The sequence below is a fragment of the Schistocerca serialis genome, chromosome 6, assembly GCF_023864345.2.
Source record: "Schistocerca serialis cubense isolate TAMUIC-IGC-003099 chromosome 6, iqSchSeri2.2, whole genome shotgun sequence".
Lineage (NCBI taxonomy): Eukaryota > Metazoa > Arthropoda > Insecta > Orthoptera > Acrididae > Schistocerca > Schistocerca serialis.
In genome coordinates this window covers 325,803,102-325,821,650 of record NC_064643.1, presented here as the reverse complement: position 1 = coordinate 325,821,650, position 18,549 = coordinate 325,803,102, and the positions used below count along the sequence as shown (strand labels likewise).

The 18,549-nt window shown below is 39.7% G+C and overlaps 1 protein-coding gene across 4 annotated transcripts in view; it reads right to left on the bottom strand.

Moving 5' to 3' along the window:
• LOC126483665 (neuroglian) overlaps positions 1-18,549 on the bottom strand; it is a 215,071-nt gene that overhangs the window by 93,926 nt on the left and 102,596 nt on the right. The window contains exons 1-2 of one of the 4 annotated variants that reach the window (XM_050106728.1): positions 4,123-4,158; positions 3,182-3,259 (exon numbers count right to left, since the gene is read on the bottom strand). In XM_050106728.1, coding sequence (XP_049962685.1) covers positions 3,182-3,245 — 64 coding nt within the window. In that variant the 5' untranslated portion in view covers positions 3,246-3,259; positions 4,123-4,158. Of the gene's footprint in view, positions 1-3,181; positions 3,260-3,343; positions 3,687-3,772; positions 3,893-4,122; positions 4,159-18,549 lie in introns of those variants that run through there. The other 3 variants (XM_050106724.1, XM_050106726.1, XM_050106727.1) reach the window with 3 other exon arrangements.

The window sequence follows — 18,549 nt, the reverse complement described above, 5'->3', positions numbered from 1 at the left end:
TCATCAAGAAGACAAAAGCACAGAGATGTCATCTACACTCTCAGTATGAAGCCCCATTACCATCTAGAGGCACAGGTTGATGATAGGAGGTTCAAGAAAATTGAAGACCCAGACGATGATCGCAAAGCTTCGATGCTCACCACAGTGAAGGGGATGTGACAACATGACCAGAATGCAAGAATCTGCCAGTGTCACTATACTGAGTATCGCTGACAATATCCTGATCCAAGCTTTGAAACAGTGGGTCACTACTTCTCTAGGAGAGGAAGCATTGTCATGAGCTGTGGTGGTATATGTAGTGTGAGGTAACAGTTATATCGCTGGCTGGCATGCTGCAGATCACCAGTTCAAACCCAACCACAAGCAACTGCCTGTTATTTAGTATTTATCAGTTCTGGAAGATTCTTGAAATATGTTATGTTTACATTGTTTGCATATTCTGGAATATTCAAAATACATATCAACACCAGCATTCTGTAATATTCAAAGCTTGAATAAATAGCTGCATTCCCTATCCAGGTGGTTTGGTCTATTCTGGCTGTACACTGGTATTGGTAATAAACATACTTTCCGTACTAAGTGTTGTACTTCACTGACAACCCTGCCTTCAGATCTGTACATGATTACGATTTCAACATGACAATATCTACAGAAAGGAAGTACAAAAATCGAAGACCAAAAACAGAGCAGTCATTCAACAAGTCCTCAATTCTTGTAATGACACAGTTTTGCACAGCCAATAGGAGGATTGTTTAAGATACACACTGACAGGCAAGGAAAGAGGTAATGTATTTTAAATGCTTGCAGTAAAACTATTCAATATTCTTTACAGGTTTTCTTAACATCTGTCACCATAGCTTTGACCTTTTGTTTGTTACTTGTTTGGAATGAAGACTGTGCATCCAGACTGATAACTACAGTTTGGACACTACTTGGTAAAGACATTGAATATAACTAACAGCAAGTGTTTTACTGGAACTAAGACTGAGGTGAATTAATTATCTGCAGCATAGCCCAAGATCTAGGTTGGATTGAAATGTTCCAATAGTTTGGTTAAAAGCTGCTAAAGCCAACATATGTAATATTATAACAAGAAATTTGGCTACTCTTTGTTGAACAGATCAAGTAGTTATTCAGAAGATAGTCAGCGCCCACGGGTTATGTACAGTTTATATAACTTTGCAGTGTCATTGTTGCCATACATCACATGCCCCAAATTATTCTTTTGTTTGGTCTTTTAAAGCACACGTGGAACTGTTGTCTAGTTTAAGTCCTCCTTCTTCTTCATATCTTCCCAAAAGTTTTTCATCCTCTTACTGCATGTCTGTTATCTATGTAGTGTGAATGTGTTGTTGAGTTTCAAGCTCTTTTCTGCTAGTTGCTAGGATGTAAATTTGTATGCGTCATTATTTTGTGTGTTTATAGTCTGTGGGTCGATAGCAACTTTCATATGACCCTTTTGGGTGTGTGTTTGTCACTGTGCTTTGTACTACAAACTTATTTTGTATGTAATGATTATCATCTTCTTAATTTATGCAATTACAACTACTGTTTCTAAAATACACTGTGTATTTCTTCTTTATATTGTCATATGTGTAAAAGTTATAGTGTTGCTGTGGTATCAATTGTAGGCTATACTACAATATTATAGTAGTTTAATACTGACACAATCTGCTCATTGATGACTAGTAAGTGACTTTGCACAGCTAATAATGAAATATAAAGTTTTCTACGTATTACATAAAAGTCAGGGCAATATTTAAAACAAATAATGAGAAATATTTTTTACACAGACGCTACAATTCTTTTGCATCATACATGGCATACTGTCATATGGGCCCTAATCAAACAGTAACACCAGACACACAGTCAAATGGGCAGCTTTACCAAAATGTAGAGTTCAACCTAGAAATCATTCCACAAAGATGACAAGTAGCTATAAAAAGTTAATGTAAAGCTGCAACACCAAACAAGCTGCCTGCTTTGGAGTTTTGTATGCCACAAAGCATAAACTAAACAGGATATGTTTAACTGTAAAACTGGAAGAAAATGAAGGCATATGCATTTTTATTCCTTCAGCCCAATTGGAGTCTTCAAAATTCAGAGAGAGCACACAGATTACATTGGGAAATGCCTCTTTCCATCTACTGACCCAAGAGAAATGGTCACACCACCTGGATAGTGAAGGATAGGCGCTATAATGGATATTGGGGTAACAATTCTGTAACAGATGCACCGTATGATGAACGGCAAGTAAGGTGGATCCATAGATTACATTAGAATAGATTCAGTTTTCATCTCATAGACCCAAAAAATGTGATGATTCTCGTGGGAATGTTGACCCAAAAAATGTGATGATTCTCGTGGGAATGTCAGAAAATATAACATAAAAACATAAAGCATTTGAATGTAATACTTACTACCCTGATCATTTGTCAGGGATTGTCGAAATAAGTGAATAAAATGCGGTAAACTAGAACAGCTAATATTTACAGAATTAACACGCTGTCCGAATGAAACATTGTTATGCACTATTAATAAATTTATCATACAAAAAATAACTAATCTTGACTATTGTGACCAAGTGCTGTCAAAACTAAAATCTAGCAGACAGTTTTACATAAGCTGGCTTCACAGTCTCTGTTAAGATATTCATCTATAGAATTGGAGTTGCCTATCAAAAAGTCTTTCAGACTCTGTTGAAACCGTGCTTTACCTGAAACCAAGTTACTTTTTGGAAATGGCCACTGGAGGAAAAGGGTGGCTTCTGTTCTGGGAGGGAAAACACAAAGCTGAAAAAGTTTGGTCCCCGATAAGACTAAATGAAAGAAGCAACTCCCATCTTAAAACAATTCTGTTTCCGAAATCGTCAGTGGGTTAGCCACACAAACGCTTTACATATTCCAGAATGAATAACGTCCAAGTTGGGGCAGGATTTAACATTAGTAATTATTGACCGAAGCGGTATCTGCAGGAATAGATTTGCAAACAGTACTGCAATGTGTAATTTCGCGTTGACACCATAATGAACTCATTCCCTGGGGAATCCAAAGTGTGTTCCATTTCAGTGTGTACCACATGTTTTTACAATCTGTTACTAATGTTTCCATACACGCCCTACACATTTCATGCAATTCAGGACATTATATATAAACATATCGGTTAGTATTTTAATACTTACTTAGCGCGAGGCACTGGGAAGTCGTGATTAATACCACTAATCGTATAATCCAGAACGAATCCATGTTCCACAGAAATCCTGTAAAAGAAATTAATTAATCGACTTCGAAAATTACACTAAAAACGCAAAGTAAGCCGTAAAACTTAATTTCGCTGTCCTTACGCCGCACAGCACTGTCCCTACCGACTCGCAACAGGCTATGAGAGTATTCTACAGTGATATGTTTGATTCATTGGCCCCAAAAGGCTGATGATCTAACCGAATGACTATTCCCCCCAAGGCGTGAGATCCAACTGACAACACCCACTATCCAGGACGCGACATTTATACAATATGCACAGTACTCTGCTGACATTTCAGAAAAGACCAAACTATCAGTATCAAAACATGGAGCTAATATAAACTCCAGTCAAACGTCATTTCGGTGCTTCGGTGCAAAATTGGTAAATGTAAAAAGGCTTCCGGAGTTTTTAGTAACACTCCATTACTGCCCGCAGCAGTAGCTTTATCGATCTGGAAAACCGCAATGACGCAGTCCTGGCCCTCAAGTAAAAGACGTGTAAGTTTCAGAACTGTAATATTGGTGAATACCTGTCACACACGTCACTCGATAAAAGAAAAAAATCGTAAACTAAAGTTTATTTCATATTTGCTTTATGCACTTATGCATTACAACAAGTCTTTCCGCTGCGTCACGTGACGACCACATTCGTCAACACAAACACAAAATGTGCTAGTGCAAATATATTTTTGTAGACAGTATGATTCGGGAATAGTCGGTCCTCACTTCACTTAATGTTATTCGCTTCACATAAAACTAAAAATGCAACTGGTCTGGTGTGGACATGCAATGTACAATGGAAATTTCGTTCGAAAATGTATTTATGGTATAAAATACTTCATCGATAAAGAACGAAAAAAATCTAACAGAATTTTCATACAATATTGATTTGTTGATCTTATAGAGAACACAGAGTGTACTATTTCTGTCAACTGGACACACACAAACATCAAGGAGTGGCACTTCCTGTAGCCTGCAATTGGTTGAATCGAGAAGTACCGTTGCGAATAGGAGGCAGCCAGAAGGACGAGTTCATCACAGTGCATAGGCAGATGATTTGGGATTAGTATATCTATCTACAGAGAACTGCACGGCCATTTCCATAAAACTAAACAAAAATCCCTTCGTCTTAAACAACAGTAGCAAGACTCAACAAAAATAGGAGCTCTAGTTAATAGCGCGTGCCTAAGTATTAAGCTGGACAACAATACTGTATGTCGGTAGACAGTTGAGCCTGTCATGACACATTATGTTACATTGACAGTTATGCGAGTGACAATCATTTTATTAGTTATTAGAAACAGTTGTTCTCTTCCTGATTAAAAAAACCGCAGGAAAAGGAGGAAGGCCAATCCGGATGAGGACGTAGTTATCGAAAAGTAGCCACACTAAAGAAACATTTACCATTTACACTCTTCGGCCCCCACATTCCTCTCCGTTTTCGTTCATTAGTTTATTATTTAATACTTAACACACTATTTAACAATGGCAGTGCTTGCATTGTTGGTTGTACCGAGTACGTAAACTGTTTCAAAAAAATCTGTAAGATTCGTTAATTAGCTTTTTCATGGATGGATAATGGTTCACACACACTGTTACGGATGTCACTATGTGGGTCTCGTATCTTTTGTACTTCATAGAGTATGCTACAGTCTGTTGCTGTTCGCTTAGTTCAGCTCCTACGTTGTCTTCATGTGCACTTAATTTTCCTTTGTGTTGTTCATTCGCTCAGTTTTTTACTTATTTATCATTTAGAGCCCGTATATGCAGCTTTTGGCTTTATGTCTTCTTTCTTTTGCCTGTCTGTCGGGCAGCATTTACAACATTTCTACACCTACATCAATACCGTCCAAATTACCGTAAAGTACATTTAGGTATGGGATGGAGGAAAAACAATAGCTTAAACGCTTCTGTGAGCAAGATTATGAGTTTAATTCCCTATTCATGTCCCTATGGAAGTGCTACATAGTGGGCCATAGTACGTTGCTCATTTAATACTCGTTTTTGGAACTTTCTAAAGGCTTTAGCGGAATTGTTGGCATCTTATCTTCAAGCATTTGCCAGTTCAGATTTCCAGCACTCAGCACTTTAGACATTTTCCTCAGTGTTGAAGAAAACTGACAATTTGTATTTGTGCTGCCCGTCTTTGTATATGTCCAATATCGGCTGTTTGGTATTAGTCCCACAAACTTTAGTAGTATACTATGATTGATAAAAAAAAAGTAGTTTGACAGTAATTTCCTCTGTAGACTTTGCATTTTCATAGTATCATACTCGGTAAACCAAAGTCTGTCACATGCTTTATCTGTGACTGAGCCTAAGTTATCATTCTGTATCAAATCCATACAGTTTATACTGTAGGTGTTCATCCAAGTTGTTCGATTCCATTTATGACATACAGTCACCATAGCCATAAGATATTACATTTTTCAGCTCTTAATGTCACGTGAAAAAAGTTTGTTAGGGTTCTTATGACCAATATTTAGGTTGGCATGGATGAGGCCATTATGGTTGAGATTCTTCATTAGGTTTGAACTCCATATATGCTCCAGAGCTGCATGACAGATGGACATCAGTTACTTCCTGGCAGATTAAAACTGTGTGCCTGACGGAGACTCGAACTTGGGACCTTTGCCTTTCGCGGGCAAGTGCTCTACCATCTGAGCTGCCGAAGCACGACTCACGCCCGGTACTCACAGCTTTACTTCCGCCAGTACCTCGTCTCCTACCTTCAGGAGTGCTAGTTCTGCAAGGTTCGCAGGAGAGCTTCTGTAAAGTTTGGAAGGTAGGAGACGAGGTACTGGCAGAAGTAAAGCTGTGAGTACCGGGCGTGAGTCATGCTTCGGTAGCTCAGATGGTAGAGCACTTGCCCGCGAAAGGCAAAGGTCCCGAGTTCGAGTCTCGGTCGGGCACATAGTTTTAATCTGCCAGGAAGTTTCATATCAGCGCACACTCCACTGCAGAGTGAAAATCTCATTCTGGAAACATCCCCCAAGGCTGTGGCTAAGCCATGTCCGCGCAATATCCTTTCTTTCAGGAGTGCTAGTTCTGCAAGGTTCGCAGGAGAGCATCTGTAAAGTTTGGAAGGTAGGAGACGAGGTACTGGCAGAAGTAAAGCTGTGAGTACTGGGCGTGAGTCGTGGTTCAGTAGCTCAGATGGTAGAGCACTTGCCCGCGAAAGGCAAAGGTCCCAAGTTCGAGTCTCGGTTGGGAACACAGTTTTAATCTGCCAGGAAGTTTCATATCAGCGCACACTCCACTGCAGTGTGAAAATCTCATTCTGGACATCAGTTAGATTGGACAATAGTGTTGTGAATTATTTTTGTAGACAGGTGTGACATGTATTTCATTTCAACTCTGGGTACAATATTTTGTTTGTGGGAAACAGAAAGGGATCATATTGGGCTATCGGGCCTTGTTCAATTTTGGTAATTTTAGCTGTTTCTCAATACCAATGACGTCACTAATCTTTGCAGTGATATGAGAACTAAGCAGAAACAGAACACTGAGCGAGGTGACACAGTGGTTAGCACTCTGCATGCACATTCGGAAGAACGACAGTTCAAATACCTGTGCGGCCATCCAGATTTATGTTTTCCATGATTTCCCTAAATTGTTCCAGGCAAATTCCAGGACGGTTCCTTTAAAAACGGCAAGGCCAATATCCTTCCTCGCCTTTCTGTAACCCAAGCTTCTGTTCTGTCTGTAATGTCCTCGCTGTTGATGGGATATTAAACTCTAATCTCCCTTTCAGAAGCAATACCCTGATCATCCTTTCCAAAAACACATTTGAAAACAAGGTTAAGCGCTTCTGTTTTGCATTACCATCGATTTCAATTCCTGTCTTATCCATTAGTGCCCCTGACAGCCTTTACATATAACCAGAATTTCTTTGGGGTTTTGTGAGAGGTCTTTTGATACATGTTCTGCTTCAGTAGTCATCAGAGGCTTCTTCACCCATCACCCTTTTCACAGCCAAACACATTTCAGTAAGCATATGTCTGTCTACACTTTATGATTAGATTAGATTAATACTAGTGCCATGGATCATGAATACGATATTTCGTAATGATGTGGAACGAGTCAAATTTTCCAATACATGACATAATTAAGTTAATTTAAAAATGTAATTAAGTTAACTATTTTTTTTCCTTTCTTAATTTATATCTAAACCCCCCCCCCCCCCTCCCCTATGAACCATGGACCTTGCCATTGGTGGGGAGGCTTGCGTGCCTCAACGATACAGATAGCCGTACCGTAGGTGCAACCACAACAGAGGGGTATCTGTTGAGAGGCCAGACAAACGCGTGGTTCCTGAAGAGGGGCAGCAGCCATTTTCAGTAGTTGCAGGGGCAGCAGTCTGGATGATTGACTGATCTGGCCTTGTAACACTAACCAAAATGGCCTTGCTGTTCTGGTACTGCGAACAGCTGAAAGCAAGGGGAAACTACAGCCGTAATTTTTCCCGAGGACATGCAGCTTTACTGATTAAATGATGATGGCACCCTCTTGGGTAAAATATTCTGGAGGTAAAATAGTCCCCCATTCGGATCTCCGGGCAGGGGCTACTCAAGAGGACGTTGTTATCAGGAGAAAGAAATCTGGCATTCTATGGATCGGAGCATGGAATGTCAGATCCCATAATCAGGCAGGTAGGTTAGAAAATTTAAAAAGAGAAATGGATAGGTTAAAGTTAGATATAGTGGGAATTGTGAAGTTCGGTGGCAGGAGGAACAAGACTTCTGGTCAGGTGAATACAGGGTTATAAATACCAAATCAAATAGGGGTAATGCAGGAGTAGGTTTAATAATGAATAAAAAAAATAGGAGTATGTGTAAGCTACTACAAGCAGCATAGTGAACGCATTATAGTGGCCAAGATAGACACGAAGCCCAGGCCTACTACAGTGGTACAAGTTTATATGCCAACTAGCTCTGCAGATGACGAAGAAATTGATGAAATGTATGATGAGATAAAAGAAATTATTCAGGTAGTGAAGGGAGACGAAAATTTAATAGTCATGGGTGACTGGAATTCAAGAGTAGGAAAAGGGAGAGAAGGAAACATAGTAGGTGAATATGGATTGGGGCTAAGAAATGAAAGAGGAAGCCGCCTGGTAGAATTTTGTGCAGAGCATAACTTAATCATAGCTAACACTTGGTTCAAGAATCATGAAAGAACATTGTATACATGGAAGAAACCTGCAGATACTAAAAGGTATCAGATAGATTATATAATGGTAAGACAGAGATTTAGGAACCAGGTTTTAAATTGTAAGACATTTCCAGGTGCAGATGTGGACTCTGACCACAATCTATTGGTTATGAACCGTAGATTAAAACTGAAGAAACTGCAAAACGGTGGGAATTTAAGGAGATGGGACATGGATAAACTGAAAAAAACCAGAGGTTGTACAGAGTTTCAGGGAGAGCATAAGGCAACAATTGACAGGAATGGGGGAAAGAAATACAGTAGAAGAAGAATGGGTAGCTCTGAGGGATGAAATAGTGAAGGCAGCAGAGAATCAAATAGGTAAAAAGACGAGGGCTAGTAGAAACCCTTGGCTAACAGAAGAAATATTGAATTTAATTGATGAAAGGAGAAAATATAAAAATGCAGTAAATGAAGCAGGCAAAAAGGAATACAAACGTCTCAAAAATGAGATCGACAGGAAGTGCAAAATGGCTAAGCAGGGATGGCTAGAGGACAAATGTAAGGATGTAGAGGCTTATCTCACTAGGGGTAAGATAGATACGGCCTACAGGAAAATTAAAGACACCTTTGGAGAAAAGAACCACTTGTATGAATGTCAAGAGCTCAGATGGAAACCCAGTTCTAAGCAAAGAAGGGAAAGCAAAAAGGGTGAAAGAGTATATAGAGGGTCTATACAAGGGCGATGTACTTGAGGACAATATTATGGAAATGGAAGAGGATGTAGATGAAGATGATATGGGAGATATGATACTGCATCAGGAGTTTGACAGAGTACTGAAAGACCTGAGTCGAAACAAGGCCCCCGGAGTAGACAACACTCCATTAGAACTACTGATGGCCTTGGGAGAGCCAGTCCTGACCAAGCTCTACCGTCCGGTGAGGAAGATGTATGAGACAGGCGAAATACCCTCAGACTTCAAGAAGAATATAATAATTCCAATCACAAAGAAAGCAGGTATTGACAGATGTGAAAATTACCGAACTATCAGTTTAATAAGTCACAGCTGCAAAATACTAACGCGAATTCTTTACAGACGAATGGAAAAACTGTTAGAAGCTGACCTCGAGGAAGATCAGTTTGGATTCCATAGAAATATGGGAACACGTGAGGCAATACTGACCCTACGACTTATCTTAGAAGCTAGATTAAGAAAAGGCAAACCTATGTTTCTAGCATTTGTAGACTTAGAGAAAGCTTTTGACAATGTTGACTAGAATACTCTCTTTCAAATTCTGAAGGTGGCAGGGGTAAAATACATGGAGCGAAAGGCTATTTACAATTTGTACAGAAACCAGATGGCAGTTATACGAGTCGAGGGACATGAAAGGGAAGCAGTGGTTGGGAAGGGAGTGAGACAGGGTTGTAGCCTCTCCCCGATGTTATTCAACCTGTATATTGAGCAAGCAATAAAGGATACAAAAGAAACATTCGGAGTAGGTATTAAAATCCATGGAGAAGAATTAAAAACTTTGAGGTTCCCTGATGACATTGTAATTCTGTCAGAGACAGCAAAGCACTTGGAAGAGCAGTTGAACGGAATGGACAGTGTCTTGAAAGGAGGGTATAAGATGAACATCAACAAAAGCAAAACGAGGATAATGGAATGTAGTCGAATTAAGTTGGGTGATGCTGAGAGAATTAGATTAGGAAATGAGACACTTAAAGTAGTAAAGGAGTTTTCTTATTTGTGGAGCAAAATAAGTGATGATGGTCGAAGTAGAGAGGATATAAAATGTAGACTGGCAATGGCAAGGAAAGCATTTCTGAAGAAGAGAAATTTGTTAACATCGAGTATAGATTTAAGTGTCAGGAAGTCGTTTCTGAAAGTATTTGTATGGAGTATAGCCATGTATGGAAGTGAAACGTGGACGATAAATAGTTTGGACAAGAAGAGAATAGAAGCTTTTGAAATGTGGTGCTACAGAAGAATGCTGAAGATTAGATGGGTAGATCACATAACTAATGAGGAGGTATTGAATAGAATTGGGGAGAAGAGGAGCTTGTGACACAACGTGACTAGATGAAGGGAGCGGTTGGTAGGACATGTTCTGAGACATCGAGGGATCACCAACTTAGTATTGGAGGGCAGCGAGGAGGGTAAAAATCGTAGAGGGAGACCAAGAGATGAATACACTAAGCAGATTCAGAAGGATGTAGGCTGTAGTAGGTACTGGGAGATGAAGAAGCTTGCACAGGATAGGGTAGCATGGAGAGCTGCATCAAACCAGTCTCAGGACTGAAGACCACAGCAACAACACATCTAAAAATTCCTCTATGGAGTAGAAGGAGTTGTCATTGAGAAATTCTTTTAATTTCTTCTTAAATACTTGTTGGTTATCTGTCAGACTTTTGATACTATTTGGTAAGTGACCAAAGACTTTAGTGGCAGTATAATTCACCCCTTTCTGTGCCAAAGTTATATTTAATCTTGAATAGTGAAGATCATCCTTTCTCCTAGTATTGTAGTTATGCACACTGCTATTACTTTTGAATTGGGTTTGGTTGTTAATAACAAATTTCATAAGAGAGTATATATACTGAGAAGCTACCGTGAATATCCCTAGATCCTTAAATAAATGTCTGCAGAATGATCTTGGGTGGACTCCAGCTATTATTCTGATTACACGCTCTTGTGCAATAAATACTGTATTCCTCAGTTATGAATTACCCCAAAATATGATGCCATATGCAAGCAATGAGTGAAAATAGGTGTAGTAAGCTAATTTACTAAAATGTTTATCACTAAAATTTGCAGTGACCCTTATTGCATAAATCGCTGAACTCATACGTTTCAGCAAATCATCAATGTGTTTCTTGCAATTTAATCTCTCATCAATGGACACACCTAAAAATTTTGAATATTTTACCTAAGCTATATGCTTCTGCTTAAGGTCTATATTTATTAATGGCATCATACCATTTACTCTACGGAACTGTATGTACTGTGTCTTATCAAAATTCAGTGAGAGTCCGTTTACAAGGAACCACTTAGTAATTTTCTGAAAGACATTATTGACAATTTCATCAGGTAATTCTTGTTTGTCAGGTGTGATTAATATACTTTGCCTCTTCATGAATATAGAATGGCAAGTCATTAATATATATTAAGAACAACAAAGGACCCAAACTGACCCTTGTGGAACCCCATTCTTGATAGTTCCCCAGCCTGAGGAATGTGCTGATCTTTGCATATTATGAGAACTGCTTATTTCAACTTTCTGCACTCTTCCAGTTAGGTACGAATTAAACCATTTGTGCACTGTCCCACTCATGCCACAATACTTGAGCAGAATTTCATGATGCTTTCTTTTGCTTGTATTGTGCAGCAGTCACATGCTCTTTACCGAGACTGTATGCCATAGAGAGTACCCCCAGTCACAAACTACACTGAAGAACCAAAGAAACTGGTACACCTGCCTAATATCGTGTAGGGCACAAGTGCTCTTGCAGAAGTGCTGCAACACGATGTGGCATGGACTTGACTAATGTCTGGAGTAGTGCTGGAGGGAACTGACACCGTGAATCCTGCAGGGCTGCCCTTAAATCCATAAGATTACAAGGGGGTGGAGGTCTATTATGAACAGCACGTTGCAAGGCATCCCAGATATGCTCAATTTTGTTCATGTCTGGGGAGTTTGGTGGCCAGTGGAAGTGTTTAAACTCAGAAGAGTGTTCCTGGAACCAATCTGCAGCAATTCTGGACGTTTGGGATGTCACATTGTCCTGCTGGAATTGCCCAAGTTTGTTGGAATGCACAATGGACATGACTGGATGCAGATGATCAGACAGGATGCTTACGTACAAGTCACCCATCAGAGTCATATCTAGATGTATCAGGGATCCTGTATCACTCCAACTCAACACACCCCACACCATTACAGAGCCTCCACCATCTTGAACAGTCCCCTGCTGGCATGCAGGGTCCATGGATTCATGAGGTTGTCTCCAGACCTGTACATGTCCATCCACTCAATACAATTTGAAACAGATTCATCCAACCAGGCAACATATTTCCAATCATCGACACTATAATGTCGGTGTTGTTTGGCCCAGGCGAGGCGTAAAGCTTTGTGTCGTGCACTTATCACAGGTACAAGAGTTGGCCTTTGGCTCCAAACGCCCATATTCCATCACAGTCATATCTAGACGTACCAGGGATCCTGTATCACACCAATTGCACACACCCCACACCGTTACAGAGCCCCCACCGGCTTGAACAGTCCCCTGCTCACATGCAGGGTCCATGGATTCATGAGGTTGTCTCCATACCTGTACGTGTCCATCCCCTCAATATAATTTGAAACAACACTCGTCCAATACTAAAATGTAGACTTTCACGGCCAGAAATCTCATGTCCATTATAATTATCCGGGCTGTTATGCCGTGGTCGGTTGATGAATTCTGTGTCAATTCCCAACGTTTCGTCTCCGACTGTGAGAGACACCTTCAAGGGGGTCCGTAGCTCGATGGAAGGTCCAACACACCCACTGGCTCACCACTGGCTCAGTCAGTAGCAATCCAGTGGGTGTGTTGGACCTTCCATCGAGCTACGGACCCCCTTGAAGATGTCTCCCACAGTCGGAGACGAAACGTTGGGAATTGACACAGAATTCATCAACTGACCACGGCATAACAGCCCGGATAATTATAATGGACAACACTCGTCCAACCAGGCAACATATTTCCAGTCATCGACTGTATAATGTCGGTGTTGACGGGCCCAGGTGAGGCAAAAGCTTTGTGTCATGCAGTTATCAAAGGTACAAGAGTGGTCCTTTGGCTCAGAATGCCCATGTTGATGATGTTTCATTGAATGTTTCGTATGCTGACACTTCTTGATGGCCCAGCACTGAAATCTGCAGCAGTTTGTGGAAGGGTTGCACTTCTTTCACTTTAAACAATTCTCATCAGTCGTTGTTGATCCTGTTCTTGCAGGATCTTTTTCCAGCCACAGTGATGTTGAGGATCTGATGTTTTACTGGATTCTTGATATTCACAGTACACTTATGAAACGGTCGTATGGGAAAATCTCCACTTTATCGCTATTTCGGAGGTGCTGTGTCCCATTGTTCATGCGTCGAGTATAACACCATGTCCAGACTCACTTAAATCGTGATCACCTGCTATTGCAGCATCAGTAACTGCCAGACACTTGTTGTCTTATAAAGGCATTGCTGAATGCAGCATCATATTCTGCCTGTTTACATATCTCTGTACTTGAATGTGCAAGCCTATACCAGTTTCTTTGGCACTTCAGTGTATTTAACTGGTACTGTCATGTAAATTGCACATCACTGAGGTTAAATGGAAATAGGAATTCAGTTTCAGTTATTTAAACCTTTCTTTTATTACTTTGTTCAGACTATGCACAAATTGAATGTTTAAACTTGTGTTCTCTCTGGAAGTAAATTACAATTTAAAACTAATAAATTGTAGACTATGTAATGTTATATGAACATAGCATCCAACTGTAAACATAACACTAAAACCACTCACAGATTAGGTCTTAGCCTGCTGCAACTGGCAGACTGCTGCCTGGTATGTCTCCAATCCCTCCAGCCGTTATAGTGAGCAGATAAATCATGATGGTGCCACCACTTCTTGATTCAAGCAGCTCCTCATTAGGCCTCACGAAGCTGAGTGGAACCTTTTTCCAACCTCCTTATCTCAGAGAAAATGTGAGAAAGTACTGAGAATCGAACCCGGGTCCTTCTGCACCAAAGGCAATGATGCTAACCATGCAGCTAAACAGTGGTCCAACAATTATTCAGCAAAATGTTAAAAATTTTCAAATATCTACCATCAAAACATTATAAAGTGAAAGAAAACCTCACCAAAAAAACTGTACACCACTTCCATTAATAAGATGAATTGAATTGGACACAAGTTTCTTTATTTAATGTTTCTAATTTTTTAATTAATTTTTGTCACGTTATAACTAATTTTGAATATAAATGTATTTTTGTATGCGACGTATCTACACAGGGAGAAACAGAATATTAGGAATGGACACATCTCGTTCGACAATGAATCCCAAGCTTGCCTTAATAATGTAATGTATCAGAAGGAGACCTCAATATTGTTGATGGTAATGTTGACAGAATACAGCATGGTAGATGTCCTGTGCCAACCACTTCAAGTTGAAAGTGCTACACATGTTGTCAGCTGATTGCACTCGTAATTGTCATGCAGGTCCAGCAGCTGACGTGACTGTATGGGATGCCATTGGGTACACAACACAATCACCTATGGTTTGCATAGCTGGCAATTAGGACAGTTTTTGATGAGTTAAGGCCAGTCACGGCTTCCATTATGTTACCTTACAACAAGGTAATGCAAGACTGCTTGTTGTCCTAGCTGTCCTGACATACCTTGATATCTACATCTACATCTATACTCTGCCAACCACCATGAAGTGCATGGCAAAGGGCATGCGCCGCTGTTCCAGTTATTAGGGTTCCTTCCCATTCCATTCACATATGGAGCAAAGAAAGAATGATTATTTGAATGCTTCTGTGTGCTGTAATCTAATCTTATCCTCATGATCCCTATGTGAGCAGTACATAGAGTAGTATATTCCTAGAATTGTAATTTAAACATACTTCTTGAAACCTTGTTAGTAGATTTTCTGGGATAGTTTATGTCTACCTTCAAGATTCTGCCAGTTCACTTCTTTCAACATCTCAGTCAAACTCTTCTATGAATTAAACAAACCTGTGACCATTCTCGCTGTTCTTCTCTGTATACGTTCAATAACCCGCTAGTTCTATTTGATATGGGTCCCACACACTTGAGCAATATTCTAAAACTAGTTGCACAGGTGATTTGTAAGCACTCTCCTCTGTAGACTGGTTGCACTGCCCCAGTATTCTACCAAAACTGAAGTGTATCAACTGCTTTACCCACAAGTGAGCTTGTGCGATCATACCATTTCGTGTCCCTACAAAATGTTCCACCGAGCTATTTGTATGAGTTGGACAGTTTCGGCATTGACTTGCTGATAGTACAGTCATAGGATATTACGTTTTTTTGTTTTGTTAAGTGGACAGTTTTACATTACTGAACATTTAAATCAAGTTGCCAGTCTTTGCACTACTTTAAAATCTTATCAATATTTGACTTGAGTATTTATGCAGCTTCTTTCAGATAGTAGCTATTTAATTATAGATAACTATATCATCCACAAAAAGTCTGAGGTTATTATTAATATTGTCTACTAGGTCATCAACATACAACACAAACAGCAATGGTCGCAACACACTTCCCTGGGGCACACCCACATTACTTCTACATCTTACAGTGGCATCCTGTCCAAGATAACATTCTGTGCCCTTTCTAGCAAAAAGTCCTCAATCCAGTCACAAATTTCACTTGGTACCCCACACTATCGAACTTTTGACAATAAGCATAGTTGCGGTACTGAGTAAATGCTTTTCAGATATAAAAAGTAATGCATCCACCTGACCACCTCATCCAAAGCTTTCAGTATGTGATGTGAGAAAAGTGCGAGTCAGGTTTCATGTGATTGATGTTTTCAGAATCCATCCTGCCCAGCACGTTCTCCTGATCTGTCACTCGTTGAAAACATCTGGTCATTGATTGCCAAGAGATTGAAATGCCACCATTCTCCAGCCTCTATAATTAAAGAAGCATACAGTGACTTTTACTCTTCTCTGTAATCCAAGCTCAATTTGACTCAATGATCAGCCAGGTTAGAGTCATCACAAATTGAAGGTCTGTGCATCAAATTTCACAACCTATATATCCCCAAATCACATACAAGTTTTATCATGTTCTCATCCTGCTGTACTGTATACACACAATAAGTAAAATTTCATTATTTTCTATCCTTCCTCATGTTGCAATTTCAATGGACTGCAGTGTAGAAAGAGCAACAATTTTATTAAATACTAGCTTAACACAAGAAAGCTATAAATTATTAAATATTGTGGAAGTTTATTGGTGTTCAGAAATGAATATCCATCAAAAATTTTAGCCATTATCTAAAATCAACTATTCTTAAAAAATAAAAGTAATTATAATTCATCTGTATTCCATTCCTGCATATGGTACAAGTCATCTGCCTATGCATGTGTAACAGTTACCGCTACACTGAAGTGCTAGGATTTCAGGAAGTTCAAATCAGTTGATGTAAAATTTATCATTGAGTACAGAATTATTTTTTGGGGCAACCAGCCATTAGCCAGGAAAGTGTTCATTGCACAGAAGCGAGCTTTAAGAATTATTTGTGGATTGCGTCCAAGAGACTCGTGTAGAAATAGTTTTCGTAAACTTAAAATATACACAACTACATGCCAATATATTTTTTCTCTCGTGTTTTATTTGTAAAAATATAGAGATATTTCAACCAAACAGTAGTTATCATGAGCATAACACATGGAGGAAGAATCACATACACAGCGAGCTCAGAAATTTGAGCTTGGCGCAAAAGGGTGTCCACTACACTGGAGCAAAACTCTTCAATGATCTTCCTCCTGAAATAAAGACAGGGATTCATAACAAGAGTAAGTTTCAGAAAGCACTAAAAATATTTCTGCTAGAAAAAGCTTTTTACAGTCTAGATGAATTTTTAACTAAATAAATTGTAATATTTTAATATTATATAATACAAGTTGACATAATGCCACTAAGAATGTTATTTAACCTGAGCTCTGTATCTGTGTGTGCTCTGTATCTGTTTTCTGTAGTGTTTTAATGATTCTAAGAAAATATGTATTTTCTTTTTCTCTATTGCTGCCCAAAGAATTTACTGTATTAATCTTTATATAATTATAATAGAGGGAAACATTCCATGTGGGAAAAATGTAACTAAAAACACAGATGAATTATATATTTCATATGTCTGCTTGTGTCTGTATGTGTGGATGGATATGTGCGTGTGTGCGAGTGCATACCTGTCCTTTATTCCCCCTAAGGTAAGTCTTTCCGCTCCCGGGATTGGAATGACTCCTTACCCTCTCCCTTAAAACCCACTTCCTTTCGTCTTCCCCTCTCCTTCCCTCTTTCCTGATGAGGCAACAGTTTGTTGCGAAAGCTTGAATTTTGTGTGTATGTTTGTGTTTGTTTGTGTGTCTATCGACCTGCCAGCGCTTTCGTTCGGTAAGTCACCTCATCTTTTTTTTATATATAATTTTTTCCACGTGGAATGTTTCCCTCTATTATATTAAAAACACAGATGATGTGACTTACCGAACGAAAGTGCTGGCAGGTCGATAGACACACAAACAAACACAAACATACACACAAAATTCAAGCTTCTGCAACAAACTGTTGCCTCATCAGGAAAGAGGGAAGGAGAGGGAAAGACGAAAGGATGTGGGTTTTAAGGGAGAGGGTAAGGAGTCATTCCAATCCCGGGAGCGGAAAGACTTATCTTAGGGGGAAAAAAGGACAGGTATACATTCGCACACACACACATATCCATCCGCACATACACAGACACAAGCAGACATTTCTGTGTCTGTGTATGTGCGGATGGATATGTGTGTGTGTGTGTGTGTGTGTGTGTGTGTGTGTGTGTGTGTGTGTGTGTGTGTGTGTGTGTGTGTGTGTGTGTGCGAGTGTATACTTGTCCTTTTTTCCCCCTAAGGTAAGTCTTTCCGCTCCCGGGATTGGAATGACTCCTTACCCTCTCCCTTAAAACCCACATCCTTTCGTCTTTCCCTCTCCTTCCCTCTTTCCTGATGAGGCAACAGTTTGTTGCGAAAAGCTAGAATTTCATGTATATGGTTGTGTTTGTTTGTGTGTCTATCGACCTGCCACACTTGAGCCTGCTTGGTATTCCCCCTAACACTCAAACAGCATTGCAGAGGCTCTCCAACTGTACTGGGATAGCACCTCAGCATTGAATGACATGGGATCTTGCCTGTCTTTGTCTTTATATAATTATTTACTCAAATTTCTGTATATGCTATAAGATTATCAGATGTATTTGTAAAAAGCTGACTCGTTCCACGTCCTTGTGTATCCAACACAGTTGGACCTACGGAACACGAAATAAATCAAATCAAATCAATATATTTTGTGTTCACCCACAGATCTGAGAACTGTGCAGTTTGGTTGCCTAATGCT